The sequence below is a fragment of the Salmo salar genome, chromosome ssa02 (genome assembly GCF_905237065.1).
Source record: "Salmo salar chromosome ssa02, Ssal_v3.1, whole genome shotgun sequence".
In the NCBI taxonomy this organism is placed as follows: Eukaryota; Metazoa; Chordata; class Actinopteri; order Salmoniformes; family Salmonidae; genus Salmo; species Salmo salar.
This window is the reverse complement of record NC_059443.1, coordinates 79,710,575-79,736,464: the sequence shown is the minus strand read 5'-3', so window position 1 is coordinate 79,736,464 and position 25,890 is coordinate 79,710,575. Positions and strand designations below refer to the sequence as shown.

Below are 25,890 nucleotides of genomic sequence, written 5' to 3'. Positions count from 1 at the left end.
GAGGTTTCAGACGTTTTTGGAAGATGGCCAGGGACTCCGCTGCCCTGACGTTAGGGAGAAGCTTGTTCCACTATTGGGGCGCCAGGACAGAGAGGAGCTTTGACTGGGCTGAGTGGGAGTTGCCCTCTCGTAGGCATGGGAGGGCCAAAAGACCAGAGGTGGTAGAACGGCGTGCTCGGGATGGGGTTGGGGTAGGGTTTGGGCATAGCCTGAAGGTAGGGCATCCGTAGCAGTGGAGGCTGCTGAGGGGAGGAGGGCTCATAATAATGGCTGGAATGGAGCAAATGGAATGGCATCAAACACATGGAAACCATGGAAACCATGTGATTGATGTATTTGATACCATTCTACTTATTCCGCTCCAGCCATTACCACGAGCCCGTCCTCCCCAATTAAGGTGCCACCAACTTCCTGTGATCTGTAGTGTTACAGTAGTTTAGTATGAGTCCTGGTCAAAAGGAGTGCTCTAGCATCCTGGCCAAAAGGAGTACTCTAGCATCCTGGTCAGAATGAGTACTCTAGCATCCTGGTCAAAATGAGTACTCTAGCATCCTGGTCAAAATGAGTACTCTAGCATCCTGGTCAAAAGGAGTACTCTAGCATCCTGGTCAAAAGGAGTACTCTAGCATCCTGGCCAAAAGGAGTACTCTAGCATCCTGGTCAAAATGAGTACTCTAGCATCCTGGTCAAAAGCATGCTAGTCAAAAGGAGTACCCTAGCATTCTGGCCAAAAGGAGTACTCTAGCATCCTGGTCAAAAGGAGTGCTCTAGCATCCTGGTCAAAAGGAGTACTCTAGCATCCTGGTCAAAAGGAGTACTCTGGCATCCTGGCCAAAAGGAGTACTCTAGCATCCTGGTCAAAAGGAGTACTCTAGCATCCTGGTCAAAAGGAGTACTCTAGCATCCTGGTCAAAAGGAGTACTCTAGCATCCTGGTCAAAAGGAGGATAAGGTGTAATTTGCGATTCAGACTGTGTTTTTAATATTGATGTTTTTACCAATGCCATGCTCTGCTCTCTGTCTACAGTGTTCCTCTTTGTCCAGGACACTGACCTGTTGTCTGATACACCGGCCAATCAAAACCAGGGTTACAGTGGCAGTCATGTCAGGGATGCACTGTTCCACCAATCAGAGCTGGGATTCTACACATTTTGGTGTTCCGTTGCACAGATGAACCGCAGGTGTCTCACTTTGCATCCCACAGAACCTACAGAACCCGAATCCAACGAACCAATCAGATACAGGATTGCTGGTCCCAGAACAAATTCGGAGGATGGCGAGGGTTCATCGCTGTTTCCAAGCAACCAATCGGACTGCGGATTACTAACCTCACCACCTCACTGGATTACACATTTGGGAATTTTAGAGGAACCAGGATTCCAGCCAATCAGAGCTTGGGGAGGACTGAGACGTTGCGCGTTGTGATTGGCTGCTGAGTCCGATGGGGGCGTGACCTGTGGTTGTGGCCCGGTCTGACCCTGGCTGGTCTGACCCCTAACCTCTAACCCCTGACCTGTAACCCCAGACCCCTCTGGTCCTGGCTCTCCAGCTGCTGTGCTGCTTGGGTTCTGGTCCCGTCCGCACCGGGGGAGGGGCCAAAAAGAACAATCAGCCAATCACTATGAAGAAGAGTCGCAGCGTGCAGCGTCTGTCGCTGGCCGGAGAGGAGGAGGTAGCGCACACACACACACACACACACACACACACACACACACACACACACACACACACACACACACACACACACACACAGGGACACAGGGACACAGGAACACACACACAGACACACAGACGTATGTAGGGTAAACACACAGCGTGGAGATCTATTGACTGGGGTGTCCCTGGACTACAGTCTCAGGAGTTTCTCTTCTTAATGGATGGATTCCCTTCCATCCACTGACCTCAAGGCTGCAGTCTGTGGTAGTAGACAGTGTGTGTGTGTGTTCTGTGTAGCCTCTACAATAACAACAGTGAAGCATCTCTTTACATCTGGAGCTTTGGACAACTAGAGACTAGGCATAGAACATGGAACACTGTTGCCTAGCAACTAGCAGCCTGCCTTCCATTCCCCCTGTGTTCTGTTGCTACGCTGCTGCAGTGCAGATCACACTCTCTCTGTAGAGGGCTTATACACAACACACACACAGACACACACAGATATGGGGTGCCATAGACCAGCATGCAGCCTCTCTAAATCTCCATTTAGTGAGCTCACATAATAATATTACCCTCTATGCTTCCTGTCATTCACATAACATTCCATTCTATGTTTCCTGTCATTCACATAATAATATTACCCTCTATGCTTCCTGTCATTCACATAACATTCCATTCTATGCTTCCTGTGATACACATAACATTCCATTCTGTTTCCTGTCATTCACATAACATTCCATTCTATGTTTCCTGTCATTCACATAACATTCCATTCTATGCTTCCTGTCATTCACATAACATTCCATTCTATGCTTCCTGTCATTCACATAACATTCCATTCTATGCTTCCTGTCATTCAGTAATATTACCCTCTATGCTTCCTGTCATTCAGTAATATTACCCTCATGTTTCCTGTCATTCACATAACATTCCATTCTATGCTTCCTGTCATTCAGTAATATTACCCTCTATGCTTCCTGTCATTCAGTAATATTACCCTCTATGCTTCCTGTCATTCAGTACATTACCCTCTATGCTTCCTGTCATTCAGTAATATTACTCTCTATGCTTCCTGTCATTCAGTAATATTACCCTCTATGCTTCCTGTCATTCAGTAACATTACCCTCTATGCTTCCTGTCATTCAGTAATATTACCCTCTATGCTTCCTGTCATTCAGTAATATTACCCTCAATGCTTCCTGTCATTCAGTAACATTACCCTCTATGCTTCCTGTCATTCAGTAACATTACCCTCTATGCTTCCTGTCATTCAGTAATATTACCCTCTATGCTTCCTGTCATTCAGTAATATTACCCTCGATGCTTCCTGTCATTCAGTAACATTACCCTCTATGCTTCCTGTCATTCAGTAACATTACCCTCTATGCTTCCTGTCATTCAGTAGATTACCCTCTTTGCTTCCTGTCATTCAGTAGATTACCCTCTTTGCTTCCTGTCCATCAGTAAATTGACTTCTGGATGTGTGCCACCCAAATATGGTGAAAACCTGTGAAAAATATATAATATCTCATCCTCTTTCTCTTTCCCGCTCTCTCTCTTTCTTTCCCCAGGATAATGACACTGATTCGTCAGGCTGTGCTGAGAAGGCGGAGTCAGGGCTCTACAGCAGCTCCTATACGTCAGGAGCCACTCTGGGGGCGGAGCTACGCATGGGGAGGAGCAGGAGGCTGGCCTCCAGTTTGCAGGTAGAACAGTAGAAAGAATATTATGTTTTTACAGCAGAAATGTGCTTTGGATTTCATCAGCAGTGCGATACACAACAGTTACTTGTGATACAACTGAGAGTTTTCTGCACAAAGATATTTACACAAGTGTTTTGGAGAGATGGCACAATGGTGGTGTGAACGTTTTTGTGCAGACAAACTTATATTAGTTGTATCACAACCACTGTGTCAAATGTGAGTGTATCAAAGAGAGACTTTTGTTATTGTGGTTCCTGTCAGGCTATTATTGCAAAAGAGACTTACCTGGTTTAATAAAATCTATCCTATTGGTTACCTGGTTAATCAATCAATCCTATCGTCCATTCAGGTTCCGTGTTGGCTCCGCCCCCGAGACAGGACACGCTCACCTGAGATCCTGAGTAACATGCCACGCCCCACGTCCCTGCCCCTCTGCATCCCACCACGCATTGCCATCACACCTGCAGACGCAGACAGGTAACACACACACACACACACACACACACACCACCCAGATATACAACTATACTTCCATGTAGTGTTGTTGACCTGAGTAGCATTGTAAACCATCCTCTCTCTCTTCCCTTACCACTCCCACACATGTCCCTGGATTTTGTCCCTTTGTCTCTAAAAGCTGTGGATTTTGTCCATCCTTCCCCCGGTTCAGAATATATCATTATCATAGTCGGCGTGTTTTTGTGTAAGAGCTATTGAAGATTGAAATCCAAAATGGTATTTTATTTTAAAAGGTGTGATTTGTTCTCCATCCAACCCAAATTCAGAACATACCTTCTTCATAGTCATGGCGTGCTTGGTTCAATAGCTATTGAGGAGAGAGAACCCAAATATCCACAGACTATTAATCAAATGTGTTTATAAAGCCCTTCTTACATCAGCCGATGTCACAAAGTGCTGTACAGAAACCCAGCCTAAAACCCCAAACAGCAAGCAATGCAGGTGTAGAAGCACGGTGGCTAGGAAAAACTCCCTAGAAAGGCCAGAACCTAGGAAGAAACCTAGAGAGGAACCAGGCTATGAGGGGTGGCCAGTCCTCTTCTGGCTGTGCCGGGTGGAGATTATAACAGAACATGGCCAAGATGTTCAAATGTTCATAGATGACCAGCAGGGTCAAATAATAATAATCACAGTGGTTGTCGAGGGTGCAACAGGTCAGCACCTCAGGAGTAAATGTCCATTGGCTTTTCATAGCCGATCATTCAGAGTTCTCTACCGCTCCTGCTGTCTGTAGAGAGTTGAAAACAGCAGGTCTGGGACAGGTAGCACGTCTGGTGAACAGGTCAGGGTTCCATAGCCGCAGGCAGAACAGTTGAAACTGGAGCAGCAGCACGGCCAGGTGGACTGGGGACAGCAAGGAGTCATCAGGCCAGGTAGTCCTGAGGCATGGTCCTAGGGCTTAGGTCCTCCGAGAGAAAGAAAGAAAGAAAGAAAGAAAGAAAGAAAGAAAGAAAGAAAGAAAGAAAGAAAGAAAGAAAGAAAGAAAGAAAGAAAGAAAGAAAGAAAGAAAAAGAGAGAAAGAGAGAGAGAATTATAGAGAGCATACTTAAATTCACACAGGACACCGGATAAGACAGGAGAAATACTCCAGATATAACAGACTGACCCTAGCCCCCCGACACATAAACTACTGCAGCATAAATACTGGAGGCTGAGAAAGGAGGGGTCAGGAGACACTGTGGCCCCATTCGATGATACCCCCGGACAGGGCCAACCAGGCAGGATATAACCCCACCCACTTTGCCAAAGCACAGCCCCCACACCACTAGAGGGATATCGTCAACCACCAACTTACCATCCTGAGACAAGGCCGAGTATAGCCCACAAAGATCTCCCTCATGGGCACGAACCCGAGGGGGGCGCCAACCAGGACAGGAAGACCACGTCAGTGACTCAACCCACTCAAGTGATGCACCCCTCCTAAGGACGGCATGGAAGAGCACCAGTAAGCTAGTGACTCAGCCCCTGTAATAGGGTTAGAGGCAGAGAATCCTTGTGGAGAGAGGGGAACCTATCCAATGTAAAACTCATTTTACCTCGGTAGCTGAGTCATTGTCTTGGAAGTGGTGATTCATTAGTATTCTACAATAACAGAACCAAGTATAATAGCATAGTACAACGTTACTGTTACATCAAAAACACCACTTAAGTAATTTCTTATGAGATATTAGGATGGTTAGCTGAATCGTTCAATAACAAAATTATCAATGGCCAAACCTCAACAGCGCCACTAGGCAGAATGTGCTTTGATTGACACATAACACAGGAAGGCTCTATAGCAGGGCTGCCCAACCCTCTTCCTGGAGATCTACTGTCCTGTAGGTTTTCAGTCCAACCCTCTTCCTGGAGATCTACTGTCCTGTAGGTTTTCAGTCCAACCCTCTTCCTGGAGATCTACTGTCCTGTAGGTTTTCAGCCCAACCCTCTTCCTGGAGATCTACTGTCCTGTAGGTTTTCAGTCCAACCCTCTTCCTGGAGATCTACTGTCCTGTGGGTTTTCAGTCCAACCCTCTTCCTGGAGATCTACTGTCCTGTAGGTTTTCAGTCCCTCTTCCTGGAGATCTACTGTCCTGTAGGTTTTCAGTCCAACCCTCTTCCTGGAGATCTACCGTCCTGTAGGTTTTCAGTCCCTCTTCCTGGAGATCTACTGTCCTGTAGGTTTTCAGTCCAACCCTCTTCCTGGAGATCTACTGTCCTGTAGGTTTTCAGTCCCTCTTCCTGGAGATCTACTGTCCTGTGGGTTTTCAGTCCAACCCTCTTCCTGGAGATCTACTGTCCTGTAGGTTTTCAGTCCAACCCTCTTCCTGGAGATCTACCGTCCTGTAGGTTTTCAGTCCAACCCTCTTCCTGGAGATCTACTGTCCTGTAGGTTTTCAGTCCAACCCTCTTCCTGGAGATCTACTGTCCTGTAGGTTTTCAGCCCAACCCTCTTCCTGGAGATCTACTGTCCTGTAGGTTTTCAGTCCAACCCTCTTCCTGGAGATCTACTGTCCTGTTGTATTTATGTTGGCGACACTGTCCCATAAAATCATCCTGTTGTCCCGCTTTTGGGTATTTTAAATGTGGTCACCCTTTCTCCGCCCCCCCTTCAGTAGTTTCCAGGTGGAGAATGGTTTGTCATAATATAATAATCATAGTGTCTGTCTCTCTCTTCCCCAACCTCTCAGTGAGCTGGAGAACGGGGTGTCTCCGGGCCATACCCCTCTTGGCTCCCAGAGTCCCAGCCTGACCCTGCACCCATCCTTCCCCCAGGGGGGTCGACGAGAGTCCTTCCTCTACCGGTCAGACTCTGACTACGACATGTCCCCCAAAAACTCAGTGTCACGCAATTCTATCGCCAGCGAAGGGTGAGAAGGGGGGGTGTCAGTGTGTGTATGAGTCAAACCATTGACCAATTGACATTATCATGACTACATATCCTAATACACTCTGTCTTTATTAATCTCTCTCTCTGTCTTTAACACTCTCTCTCTCGCTCTCTCTGTTTCTAACACTCTCTGTCTCTAACTCTCGCTCTCTCTGTTTCTAACACTCTCTCTCTCTCTCTCTGTTTCTAACACTCTCTGTTTCTAACACTCTCTCTTTCTCACTTTCTCTCTCTCTCTCTCTCTCTCTCTCTCTCTCTCTCTCTCTCTCTCTCTCTCTCTCTCTCTCTCTCTCTCTCTCCCTCCCTTTCAGGCATGCAGGAGAAGACTTCATTGTTACCCCCTTTGCTCAGGTGTTGGCCAGCCTGCGCTCGGTACGGAGCAACTTCACCCTCCTCGCCAACGTCTCCATGCCTACCGTCAAGTCAGTGCTCACCTGTCAATCAAAACATCTAACAGCTGGTCTGCGTCCCAAATCAAATGCTATATAGTCCACTACTTTGGACCAGGGCCCCATAGGCCTGCTATATAGTGATCTACTTTAGACCAGGGCCCCATAGGCCTGCTATATAGTGATCTACTTTAGACCAGGGCCCCATAGGGCTGCTATGTAGTGATCTACTTTAGAGCAGGACCCCATAGGGCTGCTATGTAGTGATCTACTTTAGACCAGGACCCCATAGGCCTGCTATATAGTGATCTACTTTAGACCAGGACCCCATAGGCCTGCTATATAGTGATCTACTTTAGACCAGGACCCCAAAGGCCTGCTATATAGTGATCTACTTTAGACCAGGACCCCATAGGCCTGCTATATAGTGATCTACTTTAGACCAGGACCCCATAGGCCTGCTATATAGTGATCTACCTTAGGCCAGGACCCCATAGGCCTGCTATATAGTGATCTACTTTAGACCAGGACCCCATAGGGCTGCTATATAGTGATCTACTTTAGAGCAGGACCCCATAGGGCTGCTATGTAGTGATCTACTTTAGACCAGGACCCCATAGGGCTGCTATGTAGTGATCTACTTTAGACCAGGACCCCATAGGGCTGCTATGTAGTGATCTACTTTAGACCAGGACCCCATAGGGCTGCTATGTAGTGATCTACTTTAGACCAGGACCCCATAGGGCTGCTATATAGTGATCTACTTTAGACCAGGACCCCATAGGGCTGCTATGTAGTGATCTACTTTAGAGCAGGACCCCATAGGGCTGCTATATAGTGATCTACTTTAGACCAGGACCCCAAAGGGCTGCTATGTAGTGATCTACTTTAGGCCAGGACCCCATAGGGCTTCCATTTGGTTATTGAGAGTTTCCTACCTCATTTACCCAGATAGCTAGCCAATTAAAATGTGTGTTTTGCATGTAACTGGTTTGTAACTGATAACTGATGTGACATTTAGCTCGTCGATGTAATTGGCTGTCTGTCTACCTCGACTAGCCAATAACAATAATGATAGTTATGGGTCACATTTACTCACCATTTTTCAATGGGCCTTTCAGTGGGCCTTTCAATGGGCCTTTCAATGGGCCTCGAACAACACCGATGTTTAATACTCCCCCCCTCTCTCTCTCCCGCCTCCCTCAGTCTGAACTTCACTCCCAGACAATGTCAAGCTATTGTAACCCCTTGAGTTCTAACTGGTTGGTGTAATTCCCTGTCTTGTCCACAGGAGGTCTCCACTGGGCGGTGTAGCGCCCCACAACCCCAGAGCAGCTCTATCAGATCAACAGTATGAGCAGCTGGCTACAGACACTCTGGAGGAGCTGGACTGGTGTCTGGACCAGCTCGAGACCATCCAGACTCACCGCTCTGTCAGCGATATGGCCTCCAACAAGGTACTACCATGATATAACCACAACACAACCATGATATAACCACAACACAACCATGATATAACCACAGCACAACCATGAAATAACCACAACACAACCATTATACAACCACAACGCAACCATGAAATAACCACAACACAACCATGATATAACCACAACCATGATATAACCACAACACAACCATGATATAACCATATAACCACAACACAACCATGATATAACCACAACCATGATACAACCACAACACAACCATGATATAACCACAACCATGATACAACCACAACACAACCATGATATAACCACAACACAACCATGATATAACCACAACACAACCATGATATAACCACAACCATGATACAACCACAACACAACCATGATACAACCACAACACAACCATGATACAACCACAACACAACCATGATATAACCACAACCATGATACAACCACAACACAACCATGATATAACCACAACACAACCATGATATAACCACAACACAACCATGATATAACCACAACCATGATACAACCACAACACAACCATGATACAACCACAACACAACCATGATATAACCACAACCATGATACAACCACAACACAACCATGATATAACCACAACACAACCATGATATAACCACAACACAACCATGATATAACCACAACCATGATACAACCACAACACAACAATATAATCTCACCTCAGCTTCAACACTTATGAGCAGTAGAACTGACTAATCATACAGTAAAACATCCTCAAACTGCTCCCCCTTTTTTTCTCCCTCCCTCCCTCCCTCCCTCCCTCCCTCCCTCCCTCCCTCCCTCCCTCCCTCCCTCCCTCCCTCAGTTTAAGAGGATGTTAAACAGGGAGCTGTCTCACCTATCAGAGATGAGTCGTTCGGGTAACCAGGTGTCTGAGTACATCTCCAGCACCTTCATGGGTGAGTACACCTACCTGGATATGCCTGTAGTTACCTGTACATACCTGAATTAACCTGTCTGTTCATACCTGTATGTCTGTTCATACCTGTCTGTGTATTTACCTGTCTGTTCATACCTGTCTGTCTGTTAATACCTGCCTATCTGTTAATACCTGCCTATCTTTTAATACCTGTCTATCTGTTCATACCTGTCTGTCTGTTCATACCTGTCTGTGTATTTACCTGTCTGTTCATACCTGTCTGTCTGTTAATACCTGTCTGTGTATTTACCTGTCTGTTCATACCTGTCTATCTGTTCATACCTGTCTATACCGTTCTACATCACTATACCTGTCTACCTGTACTTGGCCGCCCGTACATTTCTGTGTCCTGGGTATATCAATCTGCCTGCGCTAGTGTGTGTGTTTGTGTGTTTTTGTGTGTGTGTTTGAGTGTATAACATGTGTGTCTCTAACCCCTAGACCAGCCCAACGAGGTGGAGCTGCCGTCCCCTAGTCTAAAGGAGAAGTCTATGTGTGTCTCTAACCCCTAGACCAGCCCAACGAGGTGGAGCTGCCGTCCCCTAGTCTAAAGGAGAAGTCTATGTGTGTCTCTAACCCCTAGACCAGCCCAACGAGGTGGAGCTGCCGTCCCCTAGTCTAAAGGAGAAGTCTATGTGTGTCTCTAACCCCTAGACCAGCCCAACGAGGTGGAGCTGCCGTCCCCTAGTCTAAAGGAGAAGTCTAGTGTGTCTCTAACCCCTAGACCAGCCCAACGAGGTGGAGCTGCCGTCCCCTAGTCTAAAGGAGAAGTCTATGTGTGTCTCTAACCCCTAGACCAGCCCAACGAGGTGGAGCTGCCGTCCCCTAGTCTAAAGGAGAAGTCTATGTGTGTCTCTAACCCCTAGACCAGCCCAACGAGGTGGAGCTGCCGTCCCCTAGTCTAAAGGAGAAGTCTATGTGTGTCTCTAACCCCTAGACCAGCCCAACGAGGTGGAGCTGCCGTCCCCTAGTCTAAAGGAGAAGTCTATGTGTGTCTCTAACCCCTAGACCAGCCCAACGAGGTGGAGCTGCCGTCCCCTAGTCTAAAGGAGAAGTCTATGTGTCTCTAACCCCTAGACCAGCCCAACGAGGTGGAGCTGCCGTCCCCTAGTCTAAAGGAGAAGTCTATGTGTGTCTCTAACCCCTAGACCAGCCCAACGAGGTGGAGCTGCCGTCCCCTAGTCTAAAGGAGAAGTCTATGAGTCAGATTAGCGGAGTGAGGAATCTGTCCCACAGCTCCACTCTGTCCTCCTCTTCTGTCCCACGCTTTGGAGTCAACACTGAACAGGAGGACCAGCTAGCCAGGGTAAAGTATGCAAGGCTCGCTCATATGCATAGACATGCATGCACACACACGCACACACACACACACACACACACACACACACACACACACACACACACACACACGCAAAGGCAAAGGCACGCACCATAACACGTACGTACACACACATACAGTCGTGACCAAAAGTTTTGAGAATGACACAAATATTCATTTCCACAAAGTTTGCTGTTTCCGTGTCTTTAGATATTTTTGTCAGATGTTACTATGGAATACTGAAGTATAATTACAAGCATTTCATAAATGTCAAAGGCTTTTATTGACAATTACATGAAGTTGATGCAAAGAGTCAATATTTGCAGTGTTGACCCTTCTTTTTCAAGACCTCTGCAATCTGCCCTGGCATGCTGTCAATTAACTTCTGGGCCACATCCTGACTGATGGCAGCCCATTCTTCCATAATCAATGCTTGGAGTTTGTCAGAATTTGTGGGGTTTTGTTTGTCCACCTGCCTCTTGAGGATTGACCACAAGTTCTCAATGGGATTAAGGTCTGGGGAGTTTCATGGCCATGGACCCAAAATATTGATGTTTTGTTCCCCGAGCCACTTAGTTATCATTTTTGCCTTACGGCAAGGTGCTCCATCATGCTGGAAAAGGCATTGTTCGTCACCAAACTGTTCCTGGATGGTTGGGAGAAGTTGCTCTCGGAGGATGTGTTGGTACCATTCTTTATTCATGGCTGTGTGCTTAGGCAAAATTGTGAGTGAGCCCACTTCGTTGGCTGAGAAGCAACCCCACACATGAATGGTCTCAGGATGCTTTACTGTTGGCATGACACAGGACTGATGGTAGCGCTCACCTTGTCTTCTCCGGACAAGCTTTTTTCCAGATGTCCCAAACAATCGGAAAGGGGATTCATCAGAGAAAATGACTTTACCCCAGTCCTCAGCAGTCCAATCCCTGAACCTTTTTCAGAATATCAGTCTGTCCCTGATGTTTTTCATGGAGAGAAGTCGCTTGTTTGCTGCCCTTCTTGACACCAGGCCATCCTCCAAAAGTCTTCGCCTCACTGTGCGTGCAGATGCACTCACACCTGCCTGCTGCCATTCCTGAGCAAGCTCTGTATTGGTGGTGCCCCGATCCCGCAGCTGAATCAACTTTAGGAGACAGTCCTGGCGCTTGCTGGACTTTCTTGGGCGCCCTGAAGCCTTCTTCACAACAATTGAACTGCTCTCCTTGAAGTTCTTGATGATCTGATAAATGGTTGATTTAGGTGCAATCTTACTGGCAGCAATATCCTTGTCTGTGAAGCCCTTTTTGTGCAAAGCAATGATGATGGCACGTGTTTTCTTGCAGGTAACCATGGTTGACAGAGGAAGAATAATGATTCCAAGCACCACCCTCCTTTTGAAGCTTCCAGTCTGTTATTTGAACTCAATCAGCATGATAGAGTGATCTCCAGCCTTGTCCTCATCAATACTCACACCTGTGTTAACGAGAGAATCACTGATATGTCAGCTGGTCCTTTTGTGGCAGGGCTGAAATTTAGTGGAAATGTTTTTGGGGGATTCAGTTCATTTGCATGGCAAAGAGGGACTTTGCAATTAATTGCAATTCATCTGATCACTCTTCATAACATTCTGGAGTGTTTGCAAATTGCCATCATACAAACTGAGGCAGCAGACTTTGTGAAAATTAATATTTGTGTCATTCTCAAAACTTTTGGCCACGACTGTACATACACAAATACCTTCTCAGTCAATCAGTCAAGGTTACTAGACTCAGCTCATTACCTCACTCAAGGCTTCACACTCTCTCTTTGTGTGTGCCTGCTTGCTTGCGTGTGGGTGTGTCTGTCTGTGTCTGCGCGTGTGTGTGTGTCTGCGTGTGGGTATGTGTGTTTGCCTGCGTGTGTGTATGTGTGTGCCTGCCTGTGTGTGTGTGTGTGTGTGTGTGTGTGTGTGTGTGTGTGTGTGTGTGTGTGTGTGTGTGTGTGTGTGTGTGTGTGTGTGTGTGTGTGTGTGTGTGTGTGTGTGTGTGTGTGTGTGTGTGTGTGTGTGTGTGTGTGTGTGTGTGTGTAGGAGCTAGAGGATCTGGACAAGTGGAGTTTCAACATCTTCAGAGTGTCAGAGTTCTCCAACAGCAGACCTCTCAGCTGCATCATGTACGCCATCTTCCAGGTACATGGAGTTAGACACGCTGTGTGTGTGTGCTTTGGTTTACTATCCTTCTGGGGACCAGATAGGGAAACAAGTAAAATTCCGAGAAGTGGGGACATTGTGCCGGTCCGCACAAGGAAAAAGGCTATTTTAGGCTTAGGAGTTAGGTTTAGTTTTAGGGTTAGGTTTAGGGTTAAGGTTTAGTTTCAGGGTTAGGTTTAGTTTTAGTTTTAGGGTTAGGGTTAGGTTTAGTTTTAGGGTTAGGTTTAGGGTTAAGGTTTAGTTTCAGGGTTAGGTTTAGTTTCAGGGTTAGGTTTGGGGTTAAGGTTGAGGTTAGGTTATTTTGATCCCCACAAGGCTAGTCAAACAGACATGTGTGTGTGATAGAAAAATGATGTAGTCACCTTATTTGTTGGATATGTAAGAATTATTTACTTAACAAACAGTAAGATATTTCTGTCCTGCTAACGCTGAGTTTTATGGTGTCCACTCTAGCTCCCTGCAGCTAGTCTGGGTGTCCTCTCTAGCTCCCTGCAGCTAGTCTGGGTGTCCTCTCTAGCTCCCTGCAGCTAGTCTGGGTGTCCACTCTAGCTCCCTGCAGCTAGTCTGGGTGTCCACTCTAGCTCCCTGCAGCTAGTCTGGGTGTCCACTCTAGCTTCCTGCAGCTAGTCTGGGTGTCTACTCTAGCTCCCTGCAGCTAGTCTGGGTGTCCACTCTAGCTCCCTGCAGCTAGTCTGGGTGTCTACTCTAGCTCCCTGCAGCTAGTCTGGATGTCCTCTCTAGCTCCCTGCAGCTAGTCTGGGTGTCCTCTCTAGCTTCCTGCAGCTAGTCTGGGTGTCCTCTCTAGCTTCCTGCAGCTAGTCTGGGTGTCCTCTCTAGCTTCCTGCAGCTAGTCTGGGTGTCCTCTCTAGCTCCCTGCAGCTAGTCTGGGTGTCCTCTCTAGCTCCCTGCAGGTAGTCTGGGTGTTGAGGACAGGGGTTTTACTAGAGATGGCTTGAAGCTGATAATTGACTGATGTCACGGTGATAAACCAAACAGCCACATTCCAGGCTATGATTAGTGGTGCAGGTGAGACATATGTCTCCGGTCTGATTGAGCCTGCATTCCATAGACAAGATATGGTGTGTTTTAGCTGGGATAGAGAGCAGTAGAACAAAGGCCTCAATGGTCCTTAGACATCCTGGCATCTGGGAAATTAGGCCGGGGTCGGGGGTTAAGATAACGCCAGGGGCAGATAAAGACAGGATGAGCCCAAAGGGGCTTATGGTGCCCCCCAATCTATATGGGGGGGGGAAGGGGGGTTGAACCAGCTATGACTGCGCAATCTTGGTCTGAGGTATATAAGGAACAGCATGGTCTGTAAAGGTTAGGTTCTCGGCACAACAGTCCAGACTGGTGGGGTCGACGGATTCATTATTGCAATAATTAATCAATATTAAATAAAGATGATTGGCTGAAGAAATGACCAAGTGTGTGTGTGTTCATGCAAGTGTGTGTGTTCATGCAAGTGTGTGTATGTGTGTGTGTGTGTTCATGCATGTGGGTGTGTGTTCATGCAAGTGTGTGTGTGTGTGTGTGTGTGTGTGTGTGTGTGTGTGTGTGTGTGTGTGTGTGTGTGTGTGTGTGTGTGTGTGTGTTCATGCATGTGTGTGTCAGTGTGTATTAACCCCTCATGTCCCCCTGTAGGAACGTGATCTCCTCAAGACGTTCCGTATCCCCGTCGACACCTTCGTGACCTACGTGATGACCCTGGAAGACCATTACCATGGCAACGTGGCCTACCACAACAGCCTGCACGCCGCCGACGTCTGCCAGTCCACACATGTCCTCCTCTCCACACCCGCACTAGACGTGAGCCACCTGTAGTGATATATACAGTGATATATACAGCGATATATACAGCGATATATACAGCGATATATACAGTAATATATACAGCGATATATATACAGTGATATATACAGTAATATATACAGTGATATATATATATACAGTGATATATACAGTAATATATACAGTGATATATATAGTAATATATACAGTGATATATATACAGTAATATATACAGCGATATATATTTAGTTATATATACAATGATATATACAGTAATATATACAGTAATATATACAGTGATATATAGACAGTGATATATATACAGTAATATATACAGAGATATATATATATATACAGTAATATATACAGTGATATATACAGTAATATATACAGCGATATATACAGTGATAGATACAGTAATATATACAGCGATATATACAGTGATAGATACAGTAATATATACAGCGATATATACAGTGATATTTACGTTACAGCCTCATTCTAAAATTGATAACATTTTTCCACATCAATCTACACACAATACCCCATAATGACAAAGCAAAACCTGTTTTTTAGACATTTTTGCTAATTTATTTTAAAAAAATATTAAGTATTCAGACCCTTTACTCAGTTCTTTGTTGAAGCACTTTTGGCATCGATTACAGCATCGAGTCTTCTTGGGTATGACGCTACAAGCTTGGCACACCTGTATTTGGGGAGTTTCTCCCATTCTTCTCTGCAGATCCTCTCAAGATCTGTCAGGTTGGATGGGGAGCGTCGCTGCACATCTATTTTCAGGTCTCTCCAGAGATGTTCGATAGTGTTCAAGTCCGGTCTCTGGCTGGGCCACTCAAGGACATTCAGAGACTTGTCCCGTAGCCACTCCAGCGTTATCTTGGCTGTGTGCTTAAGGTTGTTGTCCTGTTGGAAGGTGAACCTTCACCCCAGTCTGAGGTCCTGAGCGCTCTGGAGCAAGTTTTCATCAAGGATCTCTCTGTACTTTGCTCCGTTCATCTTTGCCTTGATCCTGACTAGTCTCCCAGTCCCTGCCGCTGAAAAACGTCCCCACAGCATGATGCTGCCACCACCATGCTTCACCGTAGGGATGGTGCCAGGTTTCCCCAAGACGTGACGCTTGGCATTCAGGCCAAAGAGTTTAATCTTGGTTTCATCAGACCAGAGAATCTTGTTTCTCTTTTGGCAAACTCCAAGTGGGATGTCATGACCCTTTTACTGAGGAGTGGCTTCCGTCTGGCCACTTTACCATAAAGGCCTGATTGGTGGAGTGCTGCAGAGATGGTTTTCCTTCTGGAAGGTTCTCCCATCTCCACAGAGGAACTCTGGACGCACTGTCAGTGACCATTGGGTTCTTGGTCACTTCCCTGACCAAGGCCCTTCTCACCTGATTTTTCAGATTGGCCAGGGGGTCAGCACTAGGAAGAGTCTTGGTGGTTCCAAACTTCTTCCATTTAAGAATGATGGAGGCCACTGTGTTCTTGGGGACCTTCAATACTACAGACATTTTTTGGTACCCTTCCCCTGATCTGTGCATCGACACAATCGTGTCTCGGAGCTCAATGGACAATTCCTTCGACCTCACGACTTGGTCTTTGCTCTGACATGCACTGTCTACTGGAACCTTACATAGACAGGTGTGTGTCTTTCCAAATCATGTCCAATCAATTGAATTTACCACAGGTGGACTCCAATCAAGTTGTAGAAACATTTCAAGGATGATCAATGGAAACAGGATGCACCTGAGCTCAATTTCCAAGTATCATAGCAAAGGGACTGAATACTTATGTAAATAAGGTATTTCTGTTTCTATTTTTAATACATTTGCAAAAATTTCTAAGAACCAGTTTTTGCTTTGTCGTTATGGGGTGTTGTGTGTATATTGCTGAGGATTATTATTTTTTTTATCCATTTTAGAGTAAGGCTGTAACGTAACAAAATGTGGAAAAGTCAAGGGGGTCTGAATACGTTCCGAAGGCACTTTTATGCCTGTTAAAAGAAGGCCAAATCATCACTCCCATTAGTGGTTAGCTAGTGGCCCCTCATAATACCATCACTCACATTAGTGGTGAGCTAGTGGCCCCTCATAATACCATCACTCCCATTAGTGGTGAGCTAGTGGCCCCTCATAATACCATCACTCACATTAGTGGTTAGCTAGTGGCCCCTCATAATACCATCACTCACATTAGTGGTGAGCTAGTGGCCCCTCATAATACCATCACTCACATTAGTGGTGAGCTAGTGGCCCCTCATAATACCATCACTCACATTAGTGGTTAGCTAGTGGCCCCTCATAATACCATCACTCACATTAGTGGTGAGCTAGTGGCCCCTCATAATACCATCACTCACATTAGTGGTGAGCTAGTGGCCCCTCATAATACCATCACTCACATTAGTGGTGAGCTAGTGGCCCCTCATAATACCATCACTCACATTAGTGGTTAGCTAGTGGCCCCTCATAATACCATCACTCACATTAGTGGTGAGCTAGTGGCCCCTCATAATACCATCACTCACATTAGTGGTGAGCTAGTGGCCCCTCATAATACCATCACTCACATTAGTGGTTAGCTAGTGGCCCCTCATAATACCATCACTCCCATTAGTGGTTAGCTAGTGGCCCCTCATAATACCATCACTCACATTAGTGGTTAGCTAGTGGCCCCTCATAATACCATCACTCACATTAGTGGTTAGCTAGTGGCCCCTCATAATACCATCACTCACATTATTGGTTAGCTAGTGGCACCTCATAATACCATCACTCACATTAGTGGTTAGCTAGTGGTACGTCATAATACCATCACTCACATTAGTGGTTAGCTAGTGGCCCTTCCACCATTAGCTGAAGTTTGTAGAGGCTCTTTAAAGAGAATCAAACCGTACATCAGCGTCTCCTGGCCTTTAAACTTCTTTCAGGGTGAGGATAATATGTTGTATTGTCCCATACACCAGATAGGTGCAGTGAAATGTCTTGTTTTACAGGGTCAGCTATGGTAGTACGGCGCCCCTGGAGCAAATTAAGGTTAAGTGCCTTGATCAAGAGCACACTGACAGATCTTTCACCTTGTCAGCTCGTGTATTCAAACCAGCTGCCTTTCAGTTACTGACCCAATGCTCTAACTGTTAGCTAGGCTACTGACCCAATGCTCTAACTGTTAGCTAGGCTACCTGCTGGTTACTGACCCAATGCTCTAACTGTTAGCTAGGCTACCTGCTGGTTACTGACCCAATGCTCTAACTGTTAGCTAGGCTACCTGTTGGTTACTAACCCAATGCTCTAACTGCTTGCTAGGTTACCTGCTGGTTACTGACCCAATGCTCTAACTGCTAGCTAGGTTACCTGCTGGTTACTGACCCAATGCTCTAACTGCTTGCTAGGTTACCTGCTGGTTACTGACCCAATGCTCTAACTGCTAGCTAGGTTACTGACCCAATGCTCTAACTGTTAGCTAGGCTACTGACCCAATGCTCTAATTGTTAGCTAGGCTACCTGCTGGTTACTGACCCAATGCTCTAACTGCTAGCGAGGTTACTGACCCAATGCTCTAACTGTTAGCTAGGTTACTGACCCAATGCTCTAACTGCTAGCTAGGTTACTGACCCAATGCTCTAACTGTTAGCTAGGTTACTGACCCAATGCTCTAACTGTAGGCTAGGCTACTGACCCAATGCTCTAACTGCTAGCTAGGCTACTTGCTGGTTACTGACCCAATGCTCTAACTGCTAGCTAGGTTACTGACCCAATGCTCTACCTGCTAGCTAGGTTACCTGCTGGTTACTGACCCAAATGCTCTAACTGTTAGCTAGGTTACTGACCCAATGCTCTAACTGCTAGCTAGGTTACTGACCCAATGCTCTAACTGCTAGCTAGGCTACTGACCCAATGCTCTAACTGCTAGCTAGGCTACCTGCTGGTTACTGACCCAATGCTAGCAGACCCAATGCTCTAACTGCTAGCTAGGCTACTGACCCAATGCTCTAACTGCTAGCTAGGTTACCTGCCACCATCTAACATCAAGTTGTAAAATACTGAACTTTCTCTCTGTCTCTCCCCCCCCTCTCTCCTCCCCTCTCTCTCTCTCTGTCTCTCCATCAGGCTGTGTTTACAGACCTGGAGATCCTAGCAGCTCTGTTTGCTGCAGCCATCCATGATGTGGACCACCCCGGAGTGTCTAACCAGTTCCTCATCAACACCAGTCAGTACACACACACACACACACATACACACAGGCGTGCATAAATGCACACACTCACACGCATATCCATGCACGCACACACACACCTCTCTGTCTCTTGTCTCCTCCATGCCCCATGTTCCTGACCTTCTAACCGCTCATCCTCACACTCTCACCATCTCTCTCTACTCTCTGTTTCTATCACTCTCCTCCCTCCCTCTCTCTATCTCTCTCTCTCTCTCTCTCTCTCTCTCTCTCTCTCTCACCATCTCTCTCTACTCTCTGTTTCTATCACTCTCCTCCCTCCCTCCCTCTCTCTATCTCTCTCTCTCCTCCCTCCCTCTCTCTCTCTCTCTCTACTCCCTGTCTCTCTCTCTCCCTCCCTCCCTCTCTCTCTCTCTCCCTCTCTCTCCCTACCTCCCTCTCTCTCTACTCCCTGTCTCTCTCCCTCCCTCCCTCTCTCTCTCTCCTCCCTCTCTCTCTCTATCACCCTCTCCTCCCTCTCTCTCTCTCTCTCTCTCTCCCTACCTCCCTCTCTCTCTACTCCCTGTCTCTCTCCCTCCCTCCCTCTCTCTCTCTCCTCCCTCTCTCTCTCTATCACTCTCTCCTCCCTCTCTCTCTCTCTCTCTCTCCCTACCTCCCTCTCTCTCTACTCCCTCTCTCTCTCTCCTCCCTCTCTCTCTCTATCACTCTCTCCTCCCTCTCTCTCTCTCTCCCTACCTACCTCCCTCTCTCTCTACTCCCTGTCTCTCTCTCTCCCTCCCTCTCTCTCTCTCCTCCCTCTCTCTCCCTACTTCCCTCTCTCTCTACTCCCTGTCTCTCTCTCCCTCCCTCTCTCTCCATCACTCTCTATCACTCTCTCCTCCCTCTCTCTCTCCCAGACTCTGAGCTGGCTCTCATGTACAATGATGAGTCAGTGTTAGAGAACCATCACTTGGCTGTTGGCTTCAAGCTGCTCCACCTGGAAAACTGTGACATCTTCCAGAACCTGACCAAAAGACAGCGCCAGAGCCTCCGCAAGCTGGTCATCGATATGGTGAGAGACCTGTCATCACAGGCAGCATCCATCATCATCCAATCACAGCAGGGTTTGGAGACAAGAGTGGGAGGGGCAGGAGTGGGAGGGGTCAAAGGTAAATGTTTCTGTGATTTTTGCAACTAAACAGTTTTTTATTTATACATTTTTATTTTTATTTCACCTTTATTTAACCAGGTAGGCTAGTTGAGAACAAGTTGTCATTTACAACTGCGACCTGGCCAAGATAAAGCAAAGCAGTTCGACACATACAACAACACAGAGTTACACATGGAATAAACAAAGTTTCTTTATATTTACACCATCGTCTCATCTCTCGCTCCTCTCCCTTCCTCCTCTCTCTCCCCTTCTCTCCTCTCACACCTTCTTTCTCTCTCACCTCCATCTCTCTATCCCCCTCCTTGCCTCGCTCTCCTCCTCTCCCTCCCTCCCTCCCTCCTCCTCTCCCTCTCCTCCTCTCCCTCCCTCTCTCCCTCCCTCCTCCTCTCCCTCCCTCCTCCTCTCCCTCTCCTCCTCTCCCTCCTCTCTCTCTCCCTCCCTCCCTACCTCTCCCTCCCTCTCTCCTGCTCTCCCTCCTCCCTCCCTCCCTCTCTCCTCTCTCTCCCTCTCTCTCTCTCTCCCTCCCTCCCTCCCTCCCTCCCTCCCTCCCTCCCTCCCTCCCTCCCTCCCTCCCTCCCTCCCTCCCTCCCTCCCTCTCTCCTGCCTCCCTCCCTCCCTCCCTCCCTCCCTCCCTCCCTCCCTCTCCTCCCTCCCTCCCTCCCTCCCTCCCTCCCTCCCTCCCTCCCTCCCTCCCTCCCTCCCTCCCTCCCTCCCTCCCTCCCTCCCTCCCTCCCTCCCTCCCTACCTCTCCCCTCCCTCTCTCTCCCTCTCTCCTCCCTCTCTCTCCCTCTCCCTCCCTCCCTCCCTACCTCTCCCTCTCCTCCTCTCCCTCCCTCTCTCCTGCTCTCCCTCCTCCCTCTCTCTCTCTCTCTCTCTCTAGGTGTTAGCTACAGACATGTCCAAACACATGACTCTACTAGCTGATCTGAAGACCATGGTGGAGACTAAGAAGGTGACCAGTTCAGGAGTGCTGCTGTTGGACCACTATACAGAACGCATACAGGTAACACCTACAGAAAATACATGAAGATACAGGTAACACCTACAGAAAATACATGACTATACAGGTAACACCTACAGAAAATACATGACTATACAGGTAACACCTACAGAAAATACATGACTATACAGGTAACACCTACAGAAAATACATGACTATACAGGTAACACCTACAGAAAATACATGACTATACAGGTAACACCTACAGAAAATACATGACTATACAGGTAACACCTACAGAAAATACATGACTATACAGGTAACACCTACAGAAAATACATGACTATACAGGTAACACCTACAGAAAATACATGAAGATACAGGTAACACCTACAGAAAATACATGACTATACAGGTAACACCTACAGAAAATACATGACTATACAGGTAACACCTACAGAAAATACATGACTATACAGGTAACACCTACAGAAAATACATGAAGATACAGGTAACACCTACAGAAAATACATGACTATACAGGTAACACCTACAGAAAATACATGACTATACAGGTAACACCTACAGAAAATACATGACTATACAGGTAACACCTACAGAAAATACATGACTATACAGGTAACACCTACAGAAAATACATGACTATACAGGTAACACCTACAGAAAATACATGACTATACAGGTAACACCTACAGAAAATACATGACTATACAGGTAACACCTACAGAAAATACATGACTATACAGGTAACACCTACAGAAAATACATGACTATACAGGTAACACCTACAGAAAATACATGAAGATACAGGGGAAAACTTCTGACTGCATTATATTGAAATAACAATGCTCATCCTCACCAGAATCACTTCAGACACAGGACAGTGCAGCATGGCTGCTGTGTGTTGAATCCCTTCAGACCCAGGACAGTGCAGCATGGCTGCTGTGTGTTGAATCCCTTCAGACCCAGGACAGTGCAGCATGGCTGCTGTGTGTTGAATCCCTTCAGACCCAGGACAGTGCAGCATGGTTGCTGTGTGTTGAATCCCTTCAGACCCAGGACAGTGCAGCATTGCTGCTGTGTGTTGAATCCCTTCAGACCCAGGACAGTGCAGCATGGTTGCTGTGTGTTGAATCCCTTCAGACCCAGGACAGTGCAGCATGGTTGCTGTGTGTTGAATCCCTTCAGACCCAGGACAGTGCAGCATTGCTGCTGTGTGTTGAATCCCTTCAGACCCAGGACAGTGCAGCATGGTTGCTGTGTGTTGAATCCCTTCAGACCCAGGACAGTGCAGCATGGCTGCTGTGTGTTGAATCCCTTTAGACCCAGGACAGTGCAGAATGGTTGCTGTGTGTTGAATCCCTTCAGACCCAGGACAGTGCAGCATGGCTGCTGTGTGTTGAATCCCTTCAGACCCAGGACAGTGCAGCATGGTTGCTGTGTGTTGAATTCCTTCAGACCCAGGACAGTGCCGCATGGCTGCTGTGTTGAATCCCTTCAGACCCAGGACATCTGGCTGCTGTGTGTTGAATCCCTTCAGACCCAGGACAGTGCAGCATGGCTGCTGTGTTGAATCCCTTCAGACCCAGGACAGTGCAGCATGGCTGCTGTGTGTTGAATCCCTTCAGACCCAGGACAGTGCAGCATGGCTGCTGTGTTGAATCCCTTCAGACCCAGGACAGTGCAGCATGGCTGCTGTGTTGAATCCCTTCAGACCCAGGACAGTGCAGCATGGCTGCTGTGTTGAATCCCTTCAGACCCAGGACAGTGCAGCATGGCTGCTGTGTGTTGAATCCCTTCAGACCCAGGACAGTGTCTCTATCTAAAACAGCGTCAACATGTTTAACACTGGGGGGGGTGTCTCTTCCTCTCTGTAGGTCCTGAGGAACATGGTTCACTGTGCAGACCTCAGCAACCCCACCAAGCCACTGGGTGTGTATCGCCAGTGGACTGAACGCATCATGGAAGAGTTCTCCAGACAGGGAGACAAGGAGAGAGACAAGGGCTTGGAGATCAGCCCCATGTGTGACAAACACACTGCCTCGGTGGAGAAGAGCCAGGTCTCTCACACACACACACACACACACACACACACACACACACACACACACACACACACACACACACACACACACACACACACACACACACACACACACACACACACACACACACACACACAGAATACACTCTTTCAAACACACACACACACACACAGAATACACACTTTCAAACACACACACACAGAATACACACTTTCAAACACACACACACACGCAGAATACACACTTTCAAACACACACACACAGAATACACACTTTCAAACACACACACAGAATACACACTTTCAAACACACACACACACACACACACACAGAATACACACTTTCAAACCCACACACACACACACACACACACACACACACACACACACACACACACACACACACACACAGAGAATACACACTTTCAAACACACACACACACACACACAGAATACACACTTTCAAACACACACACACACAGAATACACACTTTCAAAACACACACACACACACACACACACACACACACACACACACACACACACACACACACACACACACACAGAATACACACTTTCAAACACACACACACACAGAATACACACTTTCAAAACACACACACACACACACAGAATACACACTTTCAAACACACACACACACACACACACACAGAATACACACTTTCAAACACACACACACAGAATACACACTTTCAAACACACACACACACACACAGAATACACACTTTCAAACACACACACACACACACACACAGAATACACACTTTCAAACACACACACGCAGAATAACATTTTCAAACACGCTATCTCCTTCTTCCTCTTCAAAAGCACTGATTAGAGCGACAGTTAGGCAGTTAGGCAATTACAGTGGTGGGCCAATAACTGAAAGGTCACTAGTTCAAATCTTCAAGCAGACAAGGTGAAAATATGTTAGTGTGCCTCTCTCTCTCCCTCCTTCTCTCCCTTTCTCCCTCTCTCTCCCTCCCTCTCTCCCTCTCTCTCTCTTCATCTCCCTTTCTCTCCCTTTCCCTGTCTCCTTCTCTCCCTTTCTCCCCCTTGCTCTCTCTCCCTTCTTCTCTTTCTGTCTTTCTCGCCCTCCCTCTCTTCCCCTTTCTCCCTCTCTCTCTCCCTTTCTCTCCCCCTCTCTCCCTCCCTTTCTCTCTCTGACTCCAGGTGGGTTTCATAGACTACATAGTCCACCCTCTGTGGGAGACGTGGGGTGATCTGGTCCACCCTGATGCCCAGGACCTGCTGGACACGTTGGAGGAGAACAGAGACTGGTACCAGTCCACCATGCCTCAGAGCCCCTCTCCTCCCTACGACAAACACCTGCTCACCGACCGCTTCCAGGTAACACACACACACATACACACGCACGCAAAGGATGATCTATTAATGAACTATTACTGTAGAAAACCAGTTGGTGGTGCTCTTTATCAATGACCATCTATATAAGTAACTATCAATCTACTGTCTTCTCTTTATCAATGACCATCTATATAACTAACTATCAATCTACTGTCTTCTCTTTATCAATGACCATCTATATAACTAACTATCAATCTACTGTCTTCTCTTTATCAATGACCATCTATATAAGTAACTATCAATCTACTGTCTTCTCTTTATCAATGACCATCTATATAAGTAACTATCAATCTACTGTCTTCTCTTTATCAATGACCATCTATATAAGTAACTATCAATCTACTGTCTTCTCTTTATCAATGACCATCTATATAAGTAACTATCAATCTACTGTCTTCTCTTTATCAATGACCATCTATATAAGTAACTATCAATCTACTGTCTTCTCTTTATCAATGACCATCTATATAAGTAACTATCAATCTACTGTCTTCTCTTTATCAATGACCATCTATATAAGTAACTATCAATCTACTGTCTTCTCTTTATCAATGACCATCTATATAAGTAACTATCAATCTACTGTCTTCTCTTTATCAATGACCATCTATATAACTAACTATCAATCTACTGTCTTCTCTTTATCAATGACCATCTATATAAGTAACTATCAATCTACTGTCTTCTCTTTATCAATGACCATCTATATAAGTAACTATCAATCTACTGTCTTCTCTTTATCAATGACCATCTATATAAGTAACTATCAATCTACTGTCTTCTCTTTATCAATGACCATCTATATAAGTAACTATCAATCTACTGTCTTCTCTTTATCAATGACCATCTATATAACTAACTATCAATCTACTGTCTTCTCTTTATCAATGACCATCTATATAAGTAACTATCAATCTACTGTCTTCTCTTTATTCTCCCAGTTTGAGCTGGCACTGGAAGATGTGGAGCCCAACCACAACCACATACAACAACCCAACGGGTCCAACCACATAGTCAGACAGGAGAACGGAAACCAAGACCATTCAAAGGAGGACCATGTTGAAGAGGAGGAGGACCATTTTGAAGAGGTGGAGGAGAACCATGTTGAAGGGGAGGAGGAGGACCATGTTGAAGAGGAGGAGGACCATTTTGAAGAGGTGGAGGAGAACCATGTTGAAGAGGTGGAGGAGAACCATGTTGAAGAGGTGGAGGAGAACCATGTTGAAGAGGTGGAGGAGGACCATGTTGAAGAGGAGGAGGACCACGTTGAAGAGGTGGAGGAGGACCATGTTGAAGAGGTGGAGGACCATGTTGAAGAGGTGGAGGAGGACCATGTTGAAGGGGAG

The 25,890-nt window shown here is 46.6% G+C and overlaps 1 protein-coding gene across 1 annotated transcript; it reads left to right on the top strand.

Annotated features, from left to right (window-relative positions):
- Window positions 1-395: 395 nt before the first annotated feature.
- On the top strand, window positions 396-25,890 carry LOC106593952 (cAMP-specific 3',5'-cyclic phosphodiesterase 4C; the record flags this gene model as incomplete). The annotated part of the gene is made up of 16 exons (XM_045710869.1): window positions 396-1,671; window positions 3,228-3,362; window positions 3,709-3,836; window positions 6,542-6,721; window positions 7,053-7,163; window positions 8,422-8,587; window positions 9,426-9,519; window positions 10,688-10,845; window positions 12,905-13,003; window positions 14,669-14,833; window positions 18,936-19,035; window positions 19,896-20,050; window positions 21,030-21,152; window positions 22,988-23,170; window positions 24,350-24,526; window positions 25,486-25,890. Coding segments are annotated over exons 1-16 (2,430 nt in total), but the record flags the coding sequence as incomplete, so codon positions are not given.